Source organism: Charadrius vociferus, unplaced genomic scaffold (genome assembly GCF_000708025.1).
Source record: "Charadrius vociferus isolate BGI_N301 unplaced genomic scaffold, ASM70802v2 scaffold251, whole genome shotgun sequence".
Classification (NCBI taxonomy): Eukaryota; Metazoa; Chordata; class Aves; order Charadriiformes; family Charadriidae; genus Charadrius; species Charadrius vociferus.
Genome location: NW_009646963.1, coordinates 1,552,264 through 1,571,528, shown reverse-complemented (window position 1 = coordinate 1,571,528; position 19,265 = coordinate 1,552,264). Strand labels below are relative to the sequence as shown.

The following is a 19,265-nucleotide window of genomic DNA, read 5'->3' as shown; positions in this document are numbered from 1 at the left end:
AGAACATTAGATTATCTGACATTCTCTTCTTGAGACACAAGTTACTTTATGTGAAAAAGTACTTGCTCTCTGTTGCCTTGGCAATGACTTAAAAGGGTTTATCTTTACTCAGGTGACTACAGTACAACAGCTTCCCTAAAAGCATTAGGTAGTCTACTTGTCAGCCACAGCAGGCTGTTCTCTACCACATGTTTTGTACCTAAATACCCTAGAAATCCAAGCTCGTTGATACAGTCCACACAAAGAAAACTGAAGAAGTATGAACTATTACACCGCAATAACCTTTAGGCAATCTCTGAGCAGTTTAGCTTTACAAGTAGGAACATTTCAGTTAGTTGCAAAGGCTTCCCAAAGGGAATGACAATTGTATTTAGCTTTGTCAGCAATTTTATTTTTCTTAAAAAGTCAGTATTTAAAAATAAGCGAGATATGAGATTTCCCCTTGTGCACTGCCGTATGATTTCTGCTGCCCGTACACCTCTTACAGAAGTCTCTTGTCTGGTTTCAAGAAGAAAAAGGGTTGTGCTATGTGTACTGATCTTGGCTCCGTCTGCTGCTACACAGTAGCCACTGCCTGCCTTATACATGGTCTGCGCTGCTCCATCACTTAAAACAACAACTCCAGCTGCCTGCATGCACACACCGTGCAGGGAACCGATATGCCTGATCCTCAGTAAACTAAAACCATTCAGAAACCAGGGTTACTCACACCTGTTAGAGGCTGAAGCTTAGCAGAAATACCGCAACGTAGAGTAAGCTAATGGGTGGGTTAAAAAAGCCCTGAGCAGGCAGGCATGGAGATAAGGGGGGATTTTTTTTTTTCTTTCTTTTAAACATCAATCAGGAAATACAATTGTACAATCACTTTTCAAGAAGTAATACAATAAGAATGAATGTGTTGGGGTGGAATAATAGAAAAGGGGGGGGGGGAAGAGGAGAAGCACTAAGAATTAAGCCATTATTAAACAAAAATGTGGTGTTTTGAAATGAAACACTGATATCAAAATTGTAATCTCAACTGAAGTTAGAAATGAATTCCCCCTGACTTCAACTTTCCTATTCCAGACACACTTTAACTCATGGGTATTTAGACCAACAGTCTTTCTATAGCTTGCTGGACAGACTGGATCTGAGGCTTTAGCTGTGATCCTTCCTTGATGGTGATGGAGCAGGCAATAACAGGCCGGGAAACACCGCATGCCCGGCCCAGGGCTTGCTTGGAGCGCACAAACACGTAAGGTACATTCTTGTCCTCGCAGAGAAGGGGGAGGTGCAGGATGATCTCCAAGGGCTCAGCATCTGCCGCCATCACAATAAACTCTGCTATCCCTCGGTTCAGTGTTTTGGTGGCTGTAAAAGAAACTGAAGTGTAAGTCTAGGTCTTTCTGGAAAGGACATCTAATGAAAAACAACATAAGGAGATGTTGAAATTGGCATGAGCAAGGAGGAGATCTAGTGGTAGCATGAGGACAGGCCAAAGGAAAACAGCAGCTATAGGGCCAGGGAGGGGGTTATTCACAGCGTTGTGCCAAGGGTACTGTGCCCAGCGCCACCCTTGAGCCCAGAGGAGAGAGTCACAAGGGAGCGAGGCAAGCCCAGGGCTGCTGACAGGCAGGGAGCTGGGGCATACCACGGATGAAGGAGCTGGGTTTGTTTAGCCAGGAGAAGAGAGGTGGGAGCAAGGGGGGATGGGGATGTGGCTGCTGTCTTCTACTGCTTCAGGGGGACTGCAGATTAGATGGACACAGAACGCCCTGTGAGCACACAGGCAAAAGGACAATTTGCACACTGACTGTTTCGTCAGGGAGATTCTGGGGACGTGCTGGAATTACACCCACCCACCCCTTTATGAGAGGGGTTTAAGCTATGGGACATGGATCCTGAGAGATCGTGGAGCTTCTGTCCTTATAGATAGGTTTTTTTAAAGCTTGACTAGGCAAAGCCCCAAGCAACCTGATCCAACTGTGAAGTCAACTGCTCTCTGAGAAGGTTGCACTTAAGACCTCCAGAGGTCCCCTCAAACCCAAAGCTTTTTATGATTCTAAACTGGCTAGGCATCTGGTAATGCCAGTGCCATGTAATCACAGGACACACACCAGGACATCTACTAGAACTGTATACAAATGTTGAAAATATTACAGCTTATCTCTGTCCCTGAATAATGCTTAGGCAGGCTATAAGGAGGAGGGAGGAGAGGAATGCTCGCAATATCCAGGTCTATGTAACATTAGTGGCCCACCACTACGGAGACAATCTCTAGCCACAGCTTCTCACAAAATCCTTGCTATGATTTCTAGTACACTTCACAACACACGGGCCTCACCTTCATTGGCTCCCTTGCGTAGCTGCTTGTAGTTGCAGGATTGCTGCACAAGATCCAGTAGCGTTTTGGTGAGCTGTGCATCAGCCAGGGGGTAAGCTTTGGGATTCACTTCTGCCTCACTCTAGAGAAAGCAAAAAGTAGAGGATATTACAACAGGAGCAAAGAGGGCTTTGTTCTGAACGACACTACATAGGCATCACATCCACCATACATATTGACTACTGGAGTCAATTCACTATTCACAGTTGCTCTGCACATACACGAAAAACCCCACTACAATTTATTTATAAAGAGGGATGCTTCTTACATTTGAAATAGATAGTATCTCTACTCACAAAGACAGCCAACTTAGATCCTACAAACCAGCAGCAGTGAATTTACAGGCAGTCTTCAGTATCAACACGGATACTACATAAAATGAAGGAACAAGCTCCTGCCAGCAGCGAGTGAACAAGCTCAGACATGAATTTTACAGAAATCCCGAGAAAAGCACACATTTCTGCAAACTACAAGTAGCTTCTCAATATTAACATCAATGGCGTAGCGGAACGAGTCACAAGCGGCATTAACGACCAGCACTGGCAGAACGGCAACTCCTTCAGCTCCCACGGCTGCAGCCGACGCCGGCGCTCCCGGCACCCGACCGGGGCGGCCCACGCCGCGGTGCTCCGCCGCCTGCCCGCCCTCCCACGCCGCTACAGCCCTGCCCCGGCCGCTCTCCCGCCGACCGAGCACACACTCCCGCCGCTCCGCAGGGGCACAGCGAGGCCGGGGGAGCATGTCCCCCATCACTCAGTACCCACAGCACCGCCAGCCGCCCCCCCCCCGGGCATCCTCCCTCCAGGGCAGCGCGCCGAGCAGGAGGCCCGCAACCAGCCTCCACGTGCTCCCCGCCCCGCAGCCGCCGGGGAGGCAGCGTCCCCCCACGCCCGCCCCGGCGGCTCCTGAGGAAGAGGAAGAGAAGGAAAAGGAGACCGGTGCCCGGCCCCGCTCACCATGGCCGCGGCCTGGGCAGGGCGGCGCGGCCCAGGCGCTCCTCTGGGCCCGGCTGCGTTGAGGGGCAGGAGAGGGGCGCGCTCCTGCGCGCTGCGTTGCCGCCGGAAGTCAGGCGGCCGCGAGCCCCGGGGCGGGGCCGGAGGGGCGGGGCCTTCGCTCCCTCCCCCCGCCCCCGGTCCCCTCCCGCTACGGGCAGCGGCCCCGCGCATGCGCAGTGCTGCGGCGGGCGGCGCTTGGGCGATGGCGGAGGGGTGCGCGCGGTCCGCCGGCGGGCACGGGGCGCGCTGGACACTGCCGCTTCGCCCGCCGCTCTGCCTCGCCTGCGCCGTGGAGACCCTGGGCGACGGCAGCGTCCCGGTGGGCAGCGTCTCTGCTCCGCCACCGCCGCCCTGTCCCGCAGAGAGCTGGCCTCCGCCGGCCGGCCGTGAGGCCTCGGCCCCCTCGCGGCTGCCGCTGCGGCCTCCCCCCTCAGCCGTCCCCGCCCTGCCGCCCCGGCTGCCCCCTCTCCTGCGCTGAATTTGGGGCTGGGGCCTGACCAGGTGTATCATGGCGCTTGCCCGGGTGTATCGTCTTGGGACCTCTTCCTCCCCTCCAGGGGGCAGCGGGGTGGCTGGGGCCGAAGTGTTAACGGGCTGTTGTCTCTGATCCCTAGCTGGTGCGCAAGAAGCACGTCCTCTCCCGTCTCCACGATGCCCTGGCCTGGCAGGCACTGCCAGTAGTCCAGCTGCTGGCACCGGACGAGAGGGTCAGCCTTCATTTGATAAGAACTCTCTTTGGTAAGAGCACTGCTGTGGCCTAGAGCAGCAGCAGGGAAAAGGCAGTTACCTTTTTTTGGGAATAGGTGTATACATGTGAAGCTTCTCCACATTTGAAGAAAAAAAAAAAAAAGGCAAAAGGATATCATAATACCTAATTCTGTGCTTCCATCATTCTGTGTGAGGTGTGTTACTACTCCCTGTGGAAAACTGCCTGTCATTTTTTTTAGAATAGGTTAATTAATTTCCTTATTCCCCAAGGTGCAGGATTGGCATGTTCAAAAAGCTCTTGTAATTTCCCAAAGTATCTTGACGTATCTGTAAAGTCTTTCTGGAGAACAGGGAGTGCGCATTCTGGTCTCATGCCTCAGTGGTTTCTCATCTTGCTGAACTGTGGCATTATATGAGGATTCATACAGAAATGAAAAGTGTGAGCTTAAAAAGGTTTTGCAGGATTTAATAGCAAATATGCAAAATACAAATCTACATAGTGGTTTTTTTTCACACTGTCACTTTACATTTGTAGAAGTCCTTGTAGCTATAGGACTGTAGTACCTGCTTCTTTCTGGTGGGTCAGCCTCACAGCAGAATCGTGTTCAGCGGGATGTCAGAAAGCGCCTTTCCCGTAACAGTCTCTGTGGTCTTGAACGTCTCTTGCCAGTTTCTGTTTGCATAGCAGTGCTGTGGGAAAGGTCTTTGAAACATCTAAAATCTTGATGGAGAAGAAATAATGGTCTAAATGAGAGAACAGTAAGGCAAGCAGAGAAAGGTGCAGGGTACGAAAGTGAATGCCTTCAAAGAGCAGATATACTGGGTTCCTTTAATTACATGATCTCATTTGCACATCACAGATAATTCTTGTTCTTTGGGGGAAAGTGACTTACAAGCCCTTTCCCCTGCCTTGACGCACTGAATAATTCAAACAGTGTTTTCCCACTTGATTTTCCAGCACAAACTGTGTTGTGCATGTTCTAGAAGGAGCTTTGTTAGAAACAGAACTTTGTGCAGGTTTAGTTCTCTTCATTGCACAAATTATTATTGTGCGCTGTCTGTACAGGTAATCCTATACAGATGTGGATGGAGTAGTGCTTGTGACCAGTGCATTCATACACTGTATGACCCTAACACGAAATACTCCAGAAGACAAGGGACCTGTGCTTGCATTTCAATGCTCTTGTCTGCTTTTAAATATTAATTTTCTCTCTCTTTAAGAAGCTTTCCAATTGGATGGTTTGGGGACAGCTTTGGGATTTTACTGTACTTGGTATAACTCCTAGAGCAGTTGGAATCCCAGTCTAAGCTTGGAGCTACAAACAATGACATGTACATTTTGGATAAAGCTTTAATGAATCAAGGATCATTTGGTGCAAGAGCGTAAGAGGGACCCCCAAAGGTTTGAGCAATGCCGTGGAGGAAGTATTAGTAGTAAATTCAGGAAAGTACATATACTTCTGGAGAGAGAATATTGGGATAAGCAAGGGCAGCAGAGATAGGATTAAGAGGACAGAGGTTTAGGTGTGAAGTGTTATGTATGAGAAGATGGTGAATTTTAGGTAAGCCTGAATTTCATGCAGCTAATATTGTAATGTTCACTAATGCTGTATGCAAATCTTTTCCAAAGTGTAAGGAAGTTACTGAGTATTGGGCAGATGAGGCAGGAAATAAGTAATTTCTTCACCTGCAATGTCGTAACATTGCTTTAGTTGGTCAAATTTCTGAGAGGTCATGGGGTCTCCGTAAGGGAGGTAATTTGATTGGATATGTTGAAACAAGTGGTTTGGTGTGGCAGAAGTGGGGGTCTGAACCAGATGCCTGATGGTGTAGTTACCTGAAGTTGGAAGGAGCTGGGAGGTAGAGTTTCTCGTCTGTTGTGGTGTAGTAGAGTGAGACAGAGGCTTATTTTTATATATCCAGTCTTACGCTCTTGTTGCACAAGTGGCTTGTGAAATGGTGCCTTTAGGTTCAATTTAACGTTGGAATAGTTTCCATATACTTTAAACCTGGTGTTCAGATTTGGTCTCGGGATTTTCAGTACTGTGGAGGGAGAAGACTGTTCATGGTAATTGGTGTGAATGGGAGATAGAAAGGACAACTCTCAGCTGGGCTCTAACTTCTGTCATTCTGGAGTGTTGTTTCAGATGTATAATGTTGGATACATGCAGTGAGGTATGGCGATGGTAGCAATTACGTATTTACTTACATAGGTGGAGCCATTGACTTCAACTATGAAGTACATAAAAAATTTGCAAGAGAACCGAATGCCTTCATGTCCCTGTGTCCTGCTTATGGAGGCACCTTTTGCGATACTCCTTGAGAGTATCCATCTTTCCCTGACAAAGTCAGGCTGGTGTCATGTGAAGCGGGGAAAACAAAACAGTTCTGAAAAAAATTTGCAGCTCTGTTTACAAGGCGTCATTGCAGCGCTGATGATCACAAGCAGGAACGAGTGTCATGTCTTATTGTGGTTTACCTTTTAGGGATGTTGCATACTGTGGAAGACAGCAGTGCCCTGGACCTATTCATAGAAGGTGAGAGGCAGATGCCATGTCTCAGTTACTGACAATTCGTGAAGGGAGGCTCTATCTTGGCTGATAACTCTAATGAGATGCTCAGTTTCTATACACCTTGAATTGGGAAGAGCATCCGTTTTCTATCAATGCAACAGTGACAAGCGGGCTGTTCCAGTATTTGGGGGTGTGTGCAGATTTAAATATTTAGCATTTTTCTCACAGGTTCTGTGTGTGCACCATGAATTTAGTCTTAGATGCGTTACACTGCTAAACAATGCCTCATCTTTGGCATCTTTGAACCCAACTGAAGTCTCAAAGCAAATGGAAATCTTCCTGTAGGCTTCAGTGAGCTTTGAGATCTACTGCTTTCTCCTCAGGTCAGAGAGTATTTGGGATTTACCTGTAGAGGCTGCAGATTCCTTTCTGTGAGCAGTCCTTCATTTGAAACCTGAAGGAAACGCCTGCAGGGCTAACAAAGGAATATGCAGTCCAGTTAACCTTGGGCATCTCTGCTGAGTCTAGTGATATTAGCAGTGCAATGATTTCTTCCTGTCCAGCGATGAAAGATGAAAGGAGGTGCAAGCAGTTCCTTCCAGAGGGGTTTCAGTTTTCAGGCACTTGCTTGACATGGTATTGAAAAGGTGAGAATTCTTTCTGTCATGTTACCAGTCTGTTGAGAGATGGATGCTCTCAAACAGAGGAATTTTAAGTTAGTGTTACCTAACTTTTGAAAGTTTTTAGAGATTCTGAGAGTTCAGGGCAAGGGAGGGCCATTAAACCATCTATAAATCACCAGTCTCGAGATATGCCTCTGCTAAGATGCGTAGATCTTTAGCTAAAGTAGGTCTCCTAGATAAACCTCCAGTATTGCCCTGGATATACAAAGAGATGGTGAACCTAGAAGTCTCTAGTATTTTTTTTTAATGGTGGTTTCCTAGAGTACAAATCAAAAAAGTGTGTTTTTTAAATGAGTCATGCCATCACAGCAAGATACATCCAAGACAGCCTTACCAAATCCTATGGAACAATGTTCTGCACATTGTCTCAGTAAGAGGGCTATTGTCTGCTGAACATTCAGGTTCCCAGGTTCTAAAAATACCAGAAGATGAACTTTGCTTCCTGAAACTGGTGCACTGGTATACGTCTGGAGGCAGAGGCAGCCTGCCAGCGTCAGGCAACTCCCTTGTGATTTTGTTTGGGAAACCCCAGGTGATGTGCAGCCAGTGCCTGGTAAACAGAATTCTTGTTGATTCCTTTTATTAGGATAGAGTGGACAGAGTTCTTAAAGTTGCAGTGAAACAAAAATAACAGCCCTTACATAGGGCTGAGGAGGTGAACAGTACCAGAAAGGTGACTGGGGCCTTGCATTCTAGCAAAGTATATGGCATAACTGCAGTGGGGAGGAGTGGCTGATAGACTGCACTGTTACCTCAGGGACAATAGTAGCTGGAGAAGGAGCTCTCAGACTGCATCTAAGGATACTCAGCAGTTGCAGTTCTGGTGTCTTCTTTGGAAACATGTTTTTAAAGGCCAATTTTCATAGTGTAGGAAGCCTGCTTGTATTCAGTTACCAGAAATTTTTATGCTTTTAAGTTAGGCCGTTGTTTCCTTCCCTTTCCGGTTCCTTATGTTTACTTGGTGTCCTGATGCTTAGTTTGTGGCTTGCGGTTCATTTCCATGCATGGTTTGTAGTGCAGCTAGAACAGGACTGCTGTAATGTTGCTGCAGAGACCTCGGGCTGGGCTATCAGAAGTAATAGCGCTGGGGATGCCGATGTTATCCTGCTCTCTCAGCACCTCTGTGCTCATTTAATTTCTAAGCTCCTTGCTCACTGGTCTGCTAAGGCACTGTGGAAGATGGATTGTGAATGCTCTTGGGTGTGAATTACTGATCCTGTTTCTTCTGTGTAGTTCTGGTACGGCTTGTAGTGGAGCTGAAGTCAGAACAGTACTTACGCTGCATTTTGGATGAAAGCCAAAAAGAGGTGAGTGAAGATTAATTCCTTGCCCTTCCTTTCAATCCTTCAGAGGTTGAGGATATGGGAATGAGTGGCCCTGCGAGACTGCAGTTACTGTGCTGGGATGCAGACTCTGCTGCAGTGGGATATCGTAGTGCCAGCTCCCCTTCTGTGATTTTGGCAGTGTTGGTGTCTACTCTGCAGTTTTCCTGTTGTTCCCATTATGCCTTGCAGCCCTATGGCTGCATGATGCTCTTGTGAAGCTGTGTGACTTCCTCAGATTCTTCTTTTCCTCCCTTACTGTTTCAGTGATATGAGGAACTTTCCCAACCTGTGCCCTGGGCTCTTGCTCTCTTCATTCCTAAGTTTGTGATGGTCCTATGGGGAACAAAATATTGGGAAGCAGCAAAAGTGGGGAGAAGTTCAACAGGTTCATCCACTCACGTAGGAGCTGGAGGGGAGAGAGGGGAAAAGGAGGAACAAGCAAGAGATTTCTTGAATTAGTTAAAAGATATTTTGGAGACTTAGTGGTGCGTTCAGGGTTTTCCTGTGGTTTATCCTAAGTGGTGAAGAGGAGCCGGCTTAGGATAAGATCCTGTTCTGGAGCATTATGCACCATGGAGAGCTTGCTGGTTTGTGTGTGTTTCTGCCTTTGGACTGTGTCCTCACTAGTGAAACATTTTTTTTCTCTGTCTCGTCTACAGCTGTGCAAAGCAACTACCATGAGAGGCAGCCTGCCCACATTCACTCTCTTGGGCAAGCTGGTGGACGCCATCCCAGGCTTTGCTGATATACTGGTGGTAGAGCACAGTGAGTAATGTGTCATGCCTCACTGAAGGGTGGTATTCACAGCCCAAATACACATACGCATGCGTGCATTTCCCCATCCCCCATGTGAATTTATGAAGGTCGCACAAGAAGCCTGTCCAGAAGTCGGAGTGGCATTCTGGCCTCCTGGATTGCAAGTCAGTACCTTAATAGCAGGCTTGTCGTTGTGCTCTTAGCCAGCCTGGCAAAACCAGCCCCTGTGAACCACAGTTTGTGCATCTGCATCACAGGCAACGTACATTTAGTTTTTCTTTCCTTGGTCCAGCCTCTGGGGGTCTGGTGAGCAAGCTTAGCTGTTTGTGGAAGTAGCTGGGATGGTGGATCTTCATATGGTGAACAGTGAGCTCCACGAGCCATTTATTACTGTACCTCTGCTCAGAGGGGCAGATGGTAATGAGCACATCACTTAACTGTGTCATTCATTAATCTACATACACCAGTCTGTCCAGTGGGCTTTTGCAAGTTTTCAAGGGAAATAGGTTGGTGCTTTTAAAAAGTCAGTTCATTGGTGTGAATGTTTGCTGGTTTTATTCCTCACACTAGGTAATTTAGTGGATCATCTGCTGATGGGCTTGACGTACCCAAATGAAGGTATAAAGGCTGCTGTCTGCTACTTGTATGGCAAGCTGTACTCCTCTTCTGTTGGCACAGAACGGCTCTCAGCACACTTTGAAGAAAGGCTGTGTGGTCTCTTCTTGAATACCTTGGGGCGTGCGCAGACAAAGGAGTTGCAGGTTAATTGTTTGGGTAAGGCATTGCTGAAAGAAGGTGCAAGGTGCAAGGCAAGGCTTAGAATGAGGAAGAAATCCTTGGCTGGTGTAGGTGTTCTAATGTTGATTGTTCCCTAAAGGAGCTTTTTGCTGCTTGTCTGAAGCAGTCAGACCTTTCTGCTACTCCACAGCAATCAAATGGCCCAGACCTGCTGCTGAGCTCCTCCAGACCTCTGTTGTCCCTCGAGCTCCGTGTTTGCTTAGCACTGGCTAATCTTAAAAGAGTCTCTTCAGAGCTTGCACTGTGGCCTGGCCTGTCTGAATTTGATGTTTCATCCTAGGAACAGACCATCCCTCAAAGTATCCAAATACAAACACTATGCCTGGACAGGTGTAGAGCAGTGGGATCGAGTCTAGCAAATATGGTCTTCAGATGTGGGGCATCATGTTCTTTAGGTTAGAAAGCTAATGTGGAAGTGGTGCTTTTTTCCATTTATGCTTCCAACTGCACATATCAGCTGTTGCTGGTGAGCACAATTTCAGCCTTTCTGACATTGCTTGTTTGTAAACCATCCAGGGAATTCCTTTTTCTTGTAGGAGGTAAGCAGGAACTGGATTGCTCCTCAGATCATCTACACAGCTACTAGAAATGGATGATGATTCCTTTGCAAGTAGAATTCTATAGCTCAAATGATACCCCTTGTGAATTTGTACTGACAGGTACTGATGATTTGCATCAATACCTGTAGCAGTGCTCTATACTTTTATACTGAGGGCTTTTTTGTGTGTGTGGATATCCTTTAGCTAAACACAGCTGTTTCAATAAGAGCCTGTGAAAGTAGAAGGGGAAGATAAATGTCAGTTCTCTAGGAAGTATTCCAGGGAAAATGTCTAGTTATTGTTGGGTTGCTGACTGTAGCTTGGAGAAAAATGCAGGTCAAGAGCTCTCCCAAGAAAAAATTTAGAGGTGGGTACGAGAGCACAGAAGACAGTGCAAGTGGAGTGCTCCGAGATCACGTACCTGTGTGCATGCACGTCTCTGAGAAGGAACAGGGAGCAGATCAGACCTCGCAAAAAGCATCAGCACCAAGGAGCTGCAAGACATGGGGCTCATGGCAATATCTGGGGACACTGAGAAGAAGCTTCCTAAACTGGAAGTGAGGGCCTTTGTTAGGAGTGCAGGAAAGAGGAGGAAGTTGGCAACGAGTCTTAGGCTGTAAATTCTCCTGTGTTAACAAAATCCTTGTTATACCCACAATGGTGCTCACTCTTGCTCCCCCTTTTACAGGTTTGCTAAAGGAGCTGCTGAAATCTGACCATTTTGTGTCCATTCTTATGAATAATTCAAAGACAGAGGAGTCTGAGAACCCTGAATTTTTAGAAGGGGAAAATCCATTGCCACTTGTTCTCAAAAAGGTGATTGCTGAAGTGGTAGTGAATTATCGATAGATGTAAAGAATTTGCTGGCCTGTATTGAATCTTCATCTGAGGCACTTGAGTATGCTGTTGCCAATACCAGCAATAGAGGCTGCAGTGGGAAATGGGGACACCACCATTGATCACCTCATTCCTGCATCCTGGAGGGGGGGAAATTTTGTTCTGGCCTCAGCTGATTTTACTCACTCACACTTGAGGTCTGATACAGCACTTGTGCCAACATGACTAAGCGTGCGGGCAGAGCTGTTCATAATCTTCTCTGTTGTGGTTCTCATGTTGCGTTTTTTTTGAGTGTATTTGGTCCAGTGTTTTATCTTGCTTTAGCAAGTTTAATCCATTAAATACATGCCAAAAGAGAGATCTTCATTTATATTTTACATTTTAAAATGTAGAGGAAACTGTTTCCTACTCGTATCTGCATAGTTGACTTCCTCTCTCATTTTAACACTTGTTTCCCAACAGCTTTTGTTGACCAGAGATGAGATGTTACAGGCAGCAAGTTCTCACTGTGTCGCTGCAGTGCTGGTTCACTCTCCTAACAGATATGCTCCTGCTTTTATCCATGCTGACGTCCCAGGTGAAGAAATGCAGTAGCATCTTGCTGTTCATCTCCCAATGTCAAAGCACTCCCTGGCTGTTAGTTTTAGGAATCAGTTTGGCTCCATGAAATCCACTGATGGCATAATGTGTGTGGTATCCATTTTATACCAGTAAAAACAGCTACTGTGATTTTAGGATTAGAAGGGGAGAGTAAGTTTTCAACTGAAAGTATAGAAGCAGATGTCAACAGGCAGAATGGAGTCTCCACAGCAAGAATTTGGACAAGTCCTTGAGGTCAAGGTCCTTCTTGCAGGATCACCTTAGATACAAGCCTAAATAGACTTGGATTCCATCTTACCCCACTAAATACTGTAAGTTTTCACAGAATTTGGTCTAGGATTTAGGTTTAGAATTGGCTGTGGGAGATGGTTTATTATTTCTCTGTAATCCCAAAAGACAGAAATGCTTTCATTTTACAAATTCTTTGGGAGATGTAAAAGTTCTGAGGGAAAAAAAAGATCACTGCATCTGTGGTAAAGCTTGCTTTGTGGCTTTTCATTTGTGCCAAAGGCTAGAGCCACAATTCAGCTCCTGCCTGCTGAGTTTGTGCTGGGAAGATGCCTGCCTGCAGGACTCTGGTCTCCAGTCACCTTGTTTTGAAGACTAGCATACCCCCAAGCATCCACTCCATTCTCCATTCCTGCCATTTCATAATACAACCGTTCTCCCCCTGGCTGTTGCTATGCTTCCTCGTTTCCTCCTCCTTCTTTTGCTCTGTTCTAGGAGCAGCTGTGCCACGCTGTGAGCAGACTGCCTCTAACCAGGTGGACCTTCTTTTTGTGTGTGTGTGTTTGCAGAATTCTTGTTTGAGTGTCTCTCGTGCAACAGTGAAATTCTCATCTGGTCAGTGTATTGCTGCCTGCTCCTCTTAACTGAAGAGCGCCTATTCTTCTCGAAGTGTCACACAGTCTATGGTGAGTCATCAACCTTTCTGACAGAGTGACTGCGGTAATACTGTGGGCATTTGTTGTGCCTCTAGCTGAATTTCAGTGCTTTACACACAATCACAATTTCCAGTCAGGATGGATAAAGGTCAGAAAATAAGTACCTATCAGACATGTTTGTGATGTCCAATGTAGCTTGAATTTACAGTGTCACGGTCCTAATGAGTTCCTGATGAGTGTGCATTGGTTATAATAACCAGTTATCATGACTGACACTACCTAAGTTACTATTAAGTCTTTCTGTGGACATGCCAAGAGTGGATTTAGGAAGAAAGGCTTCCACTCTTCTGGACTTAAGTCCAGCAGTACAGGTTGGGGCCTATCATCAGGGAGCTGAGTGAACACTCAGCAGTTTTGGGCAGTTGTTAATGTCAGTGGCTCAGAAGAATAATTGTTCAAATCTTCCTTCCTTTTAAAAATTAATTTTGCTTCCATCCTGGAATTTGGGGTGTTAAAATCCCTCTCTGTGACTTCTCTTGAACATGTGCAGGCATTGAATCTCTGGTGAGGAGTCTCCAACGTGTCCTGCAGCTGAACAATGTGGAGTTGCACAAACAAGGGCTCCTGCTCTTCACTGAAATACTGAAACGGTAAGGGAGTACCCCCAACAGGCTCGCACAGGCAGAGTTTGGTGGCCCAAAATGGAGGCTGTGGTGCTTTTGCTTTTTGAGGTTTTGAGGTTCTCTACTGAGACTAAGTATCTGCACACCCAGAGCCTTTGTGTTTGAAAGATGTTGCTGAACAAATGCATATTCCTTATTCTTATGAAGAAGGGCCTGATGGTTGTTTCTGAACCTCCAAGCTTGTCATCTTTGCACCTGCATCCACCAGTATATCTACTTCTTCCTGCTTTCTTGCCGATCGGGGAGGTGAAATCTCCTTTCATCTGTAGATAGAGCAGGAGGGAAGGGTAGGAAAGTCCAGGCGTATATGAGCAGGCCAGTTCCTGCTAAGTGCGCCTTTGTAACAAAACGGAGCATGCAAATTCCATGGCTTCTAGTCTTGTATCATCATCTGAGCTAAATTCAAACAGCAAAAACAAATTCTAGGCTGAAATATTAATGTCTTCTGTCACTTTTTGCCTCTTCTTTTCTGCTAAGGAATAACATACCCTGGCTTGTTTTTCTTCTGTGCTTCCTGTTCTTGCCTCTATGATCTTGTTCCTGTCCTGTCATGCTAGTGACAGAGTCTTGGTTTTGCCACTTAGTTCCCCCAAGAGAGCCCTTGAGCTGAATTTTGGAAATGTCACAGTCAATTTTGTAGCAAGTGGCAGGGTAAAAAGGAGAAGAAAAAGCAGCAGTGCTAGAATAGTGTGATGATGCCAGTGTAGGATCTGTCAAAAAGAGAAACCAGGATGTGGGAAACACTAATTACAGCATTTATGCTTGTAAAACAAAGAGAACGTTCAGTGCAATTACTCTCATTTTCTAGCACACACATTCTGTTTCTCTGAGCTTTGCATTAAAAATGATGTTTTATTTAAAACTATCTCATAGTGGGAAAGGGGTCTCATCCTGCAAGGTCTCAAACTGCAAGGTTTTTCCTTGCAGCTGGATTCTCTTGTGTAAGCGAGCCTCACACCCTGGTGTTGTCCAGGCAAGACGTGCTGCTCCCCGTGTACTGCTCCCTATGACAGGAATGGTGGGTTGCTCTCCCTGGAGTGCCCCATGTCTCTCCCAGCACAACCAGTGGCAGGCATAGTTTGGGGCCCAAAGATGAGAGGCTGCAGGAAGCTACAGGAGTACTATCCTTGACACTTTTCTCCCAGGCCCCGAAGACATCAAAGTGCACCATATTGCAAGTGGGTTTGCGCCTCTTGAATGAGTCAGCAATACTCCTCCATCCCTTCCTCCTTGCATGAGTCAGTGAAGACTTTTTTTTTTTCCTGATGTGGTTTACTTCAGAAGGTCAGCAATTAAAGAAGGGAAATACAGGGGATTAATAGAATTACAGTATAAGTGGCAATGACTTGAAGTTCAGCACACCACTTACGGCTTGGGCCAGAGGCTGATCCTGGTGCCTGAGTTCTACAAAGCCTTTTCCCTGCCTTGCCCGCCTCACAGCTTTTTCTCACAGCAGAACGTGAGGTGACTGCCAAACTGGGTTTCATCCCACTGAGTGATTCTGCCTCTGTTTGCTTTTTGCCCTGTAGCTGGGCTATCTACTGAAGTTCACGTTCCTCTCCCATTTGTGCATGGGACCACGTGCTCCTGGCTTGCTTTAGTCAGGCACATCTGTGAAAACTGAATAACAGGGAATACTTTTGGCTCCCAAGTCTGGCTCCTGTCATGCTGCACTGCTTTTCTTGCTTCACTTCAGAAAGGCCCTCTGGCAGGCTGTTAGCACCTCTTGTCCGCATGTAACTTCCTGTCTTCCCCCTTCCTTTCCTACTGTACCTGACTTGCCAGGAGCCAAATGAGCACAGTCTGCCATTTATGCAGTTCTTTCCAATAATGGGATTAATGTCTTGTCGTCCCTCCACGCTCTCGTGCTGAATGCTCAAAGGTGTTGGGCCACAAGGTGATCAGGCAACCAAAATGCTCACTAGCAAGAAGAATTGTCAAAAAAGTTGGATTGTGTTTATTTTCCTGATTACTTTTCAAGTTCGTGAAAGTCTCTGTCCTTCTGGCAGCATCTGGCATTTAGAAGTGCCAGATTAGGACTGTGAGAGAAGCTATTCTCATGGCATTGTCCTTGTTCTAGGATGACTGTGTTTGCTTGTTTACTGAGAAATATGTGTTGCCAGATGAACCCACAAATGCCAGTGCAGATGGCCTCAGCATAGTCCTAGGCAGAGAGATCACTGTTTTGCAAAGCCTGTTTTTCTTGTGCTTTTCATGTCAGTGTTTGCTGGTGCAGTCGCACAGTTATCCAAGCTGTGGATTTTATTCATCATAGCAGGGCTCCAGACCTGCTGAAGTTCACTCTTTGTAGCAAACCCTCCACCTGCTGAAGTTTGAGACTGCATCCTTGAGAGCAGCTGGCTCTGAATACTGAAAAGCACGGCTGGAACCACATGGCTCAGCTGTCCGTTTGGTGAAATAAGGAGAGGGCACTACAGTTACTTAACTCTGACAATATTCTCCTTGTTTACTTTGTTTCCTCTTTGCAGGCAACCAGTGGAAATCAAATTATTCACAAACCGAGGTGTATGTATAGAAGCCATTGATGTTTTGATGGAGACAGTGAACTGCCCGGTGCTGGAGGTGGTAGTGGAGGCTGTGAGAGCTGTGGCAGCGTTCCTGAGGTAGGCAGGAAAGTATTTGCAGGCTTTTCTTCAGACAGATCTGTTGATACCATGTTGGTCTCTGCAGCTCCCCTGTGGCTGTGTGGGTGAGCGTGCTCTGCAGTGGGACTTGTAGCTGAGACAGGCGTGGGTATGGCAGAGCTCGCTTCCCACCCACCTCAAAAGGCTGCCAGGGCAATGAAGCTGTGGTAGGCAGCAAGCCGCTGCAGCAAGGACCTAGCGTCCCAGGCAGGCTTGTACTGTGGCTGCTGTGGCTTTGTCACTCTGTGCCCCATCCGGATAGATAAGAGCAGGCATGAGACTCTGTACAATCATGTGCTTCGTGACTGTAGGCGGAGTGGACAGTGAATGCAGTGAGGGTGTGTTTGGACGCACATCTGGATGAAGGCACTGTTCAGATATTGTGACATTAGCATGCTGGGCTGGAGAGAAGTGGCAATGGCATATTGCTGTCAGAAGAGCAGTTGTTTCTGCTGGTGTTGCCTTCCCAGGTGGAATGTCCCCAGCAGGGAATGTGCATGCTGTTTTTCTCTCTGCTTGTTCAGGAAGGACCACTTGAGCTCCCCTCCAGTCCCATATGAAGAGCTGCAGAAGCTGCTGGAGGCAGTGCTGAAGCGATGTGCTGACCTTCCCTCAATACAGAGTAGCAAGTGGCAAGTGGTAAATCAAAAGTTGTTGTTACTTGTTGGTAGGACCAAGCAGGACAGGGATGATCCACCTAGCACACTATGTGGATGTTGTATGTATGTTCTGTCCCCTTCCCCTATGGCTGTTGGGTTCTCTGGTGTTTCTTTTGATCCTCATGCCTCGAGATGGTACCAATCTTTGTCTTTGAAGTAGCTGAAGATGGATGCTGGTGAATGTTGTCTTTCTAAATTAATGAAGATTTGTGGGGCGCCACTTGAGCACGCTGCTCTCTTTATGGTCCAGTACTTTGAAGTCATGTGAACTTCTCCTTCTTCAGGCCCCCACCTTGTAGGCTGTGTCAGTCTACTTTTTGGGCAATGAACATCTCTTGCTGTGACTTCAGACCAAGAAGGCCATCATATGTGCACTGTGGGGCCTCAGCAAGGGAGCTGTTAGCCACTCTTTGAACTGCAAATCCTTCCCTGTTCCTGGAATATGTAGTTAGTGTGATGTGCTGCTGAGACCTGTGCATTTCTGAGGAGAGCCCCCATTACAGATGGCTAGTGAAAAGACAAGGGCTGAGCCTTCTTGCTCTAGGTTTAGAGCCATGTATGTTTAGATCATATGTCTATAGTGGCAAGAGCATCTTGCTGGAGTACCAGAGCTCCAAATGCCGGCTGAACTATCTTTAGGCCCAAGTTCTGTGGTATCAGATGTCTGTCTGCTCTGCCTGGAGAATGCAGAACTGCTTTCTGCCCCATAGACAGATGTTAGTCTGGTTGCATACACACAGAGCTTGAGTCCCATTCAGAATAAGGGGCTTCACAGGAAGGAAATTAGGCAGCTAGCAAGGACATCCAGGCTGTGTTTAATGGGAGAAAAGGCGAAATGATTGTACCTGTACTAAGGTATCTCACCATCAAATGCAGAAGGAGGAGGAGTTCTGAGCTGCCAGACACCAGTGGGTTGCCATGCCCTCCTCTGGTAGTATTTGGAGAAGACCACCACAACAGGTCTGCTTAAAGGCAGACTTTGAGCTCCAAGTGGTTCCTAGTTTGGGCAAAAGATTAACTCTGATGCAACAGTTGGCTTCTGGCTGAACTTGGTAGGATGCTGAGTGGGAACAAGAGCTAGTACATGGATAGTTGCTTACAAGTCTGAGCCAAAAGGTTTCAGTGCTGGGCAAGGAGAGAAACTGTTCTGTGTTGTCTGAAGAGTAATTGGAAGAAACAAAATTTTAAAAAATATCAAGTTTTCCCAGAAGGGTTTGAAGCTCCATTAGCTGAGCTGTTTAAAGCTCAGATTAGAGCAAACCATGGCAATACAGACTACAAAGACAGGGCAGTGCAGAACCAGTAGCTCTGTAACTCTGTCCTCCCTAAGAAGAGCACTGAAGCTAACTCTGTCCTCCCTGGGGAAAGCTCAATAGTAAAAAAACAGTTATGTGAAAGAAGTGAGTGAAGGGAAATCTGTTGTTCCTCCTGCTGCTGGTATCAGAGAAGAAAGCTATTTTTTCCAACAGTGAACATAAGATTTTTAAGACTTCTGTTCTTTAACAGGGTGATCTCCTATTCTCAGGATCTCAGAGTCACCCAGCCAACAGAAATCTCAGCAGAGTTCCTCAGAGACAGGCCCAGTTTTTGCTCAACACCCTCGAAAGTTTCAGAAATGCTTGCAGGTGAGGACAAATCAGGAAGGTGGGTGGGTGGTGTGTGTGTCCATGTCTGTCTGTCCTTCTGTCCTGGTAAGTGAGTTTCTCTACCCAAGCCCACCAATGAAATATCACAGGTGAGTTCAATGCATGGCACTTGTCAGTGAAACAAAAGAAGGAGGGATATGTAGTGCTAGTGAAAATTTTGTGATGTATGTGACTCCCAAGAAATTTGCCTGGGACCTATCAATTTATTTCATGTATTTGGCCTTTGAGGAGCTGCTTGAAAAGTAGCCAAAACTGGTGCCAATGTAAGGATGGTTGTGTGAAACCATATTCCTGTGGCCTGGGGTGTGTGGTCTCACTGCTGGAGGGGATTAACCACGTAACAAATGTGTATCTGGTCCAGATGGTGGCCTTGGATTTGCTCATGTTTGTGACCTGTTACTGCAAGTGGGTTTAGAGGCACCAACTTTTCCTGTTTTTCTGGATGACAGCTATCTTTCACCCTTAGCTGTACAGCAGACAGTGGTGTATGAAAATGTATCTGTTTTTAGGGAAATCTGGCCAACTTATTTTGCCTTCCATCACTTGCATTTGGTTTGGCTGAGATAATTCAGTCAGAAGCAGGTGTCCCTGTCTGCACTGATCCAGTGTCTTGGGGAGGTGTTACAGGGCAC

The 19,265-nt window shown here is 46.7% G+C and overlaps 2 protein-coding genes across 2 annotated transcripts in view; one reads left to right on the top strand and one right to left on the bottom strand.

Moving 5' to 3' along the window:
• Positions 1-823: 823 nt before the first annotated feature.
• On the bottom strand, positions 824-3,324 carry NHP2L1 (NHP2 non-histone chromosome protein 2-like 1 (S. cerevisiae)). Its single transcript, XM_009895240.1, has 3 exons — positions 3,319-3,324; positions 2,324-2,444; positions 824-1,350 (listed from the first exon to the last, which is right to left on the bottom strand). Exons 1-3 carry the CDS (start codon positions 3,319-3,321, stop codon positions 1,088-1,090), a joined length of 387 nt encoding a protein of 128 aa, XP_009893542.1. The 5' UTR covers positions 3,322-3,324; the 3' UTR covers positions 824-1,087.
• Positions 3,325-3,977: 653 nt separating this feature from the next.
• The window catches only part of MEI1 (meiosis inhibitor 1), a 39,389-nt gene continuing 24,101 nt past the window's right edge, over positions 3,978-19,265 (top strand). Inside the window, 12 exon segments of the mRNA XM_009895278.1 lie at positions 3,978-4,095; positions 6,552-6,602; positions 8,495-8,568; positions 9,246-9,351; positions 9,913-10,116; positions 11,368-11,495; positions 11,979-12,093; positions 12,914-13,030; positions 13,551-13,650; positions 16,173-16,307; positions 16,853-16,967; positions 18,494-18,612. Coding sequence (XP_009893580.1) covers positions 6,554-6,602; positions 8,495-8,568; positions 9,246-9,351; positions 9,913-10,116; positions 11,368-11,495; positions 11,979-12,093; positions 12,914-13,030; positions 13,551-13,650; positions 16,173-16,307; positions 16,853-16,967; positions 18,494-18,612 — 1,262 coding nt within the window. The 5' untranslated portion in view covers positions 3,978-4,095; positions 6,552-6,553.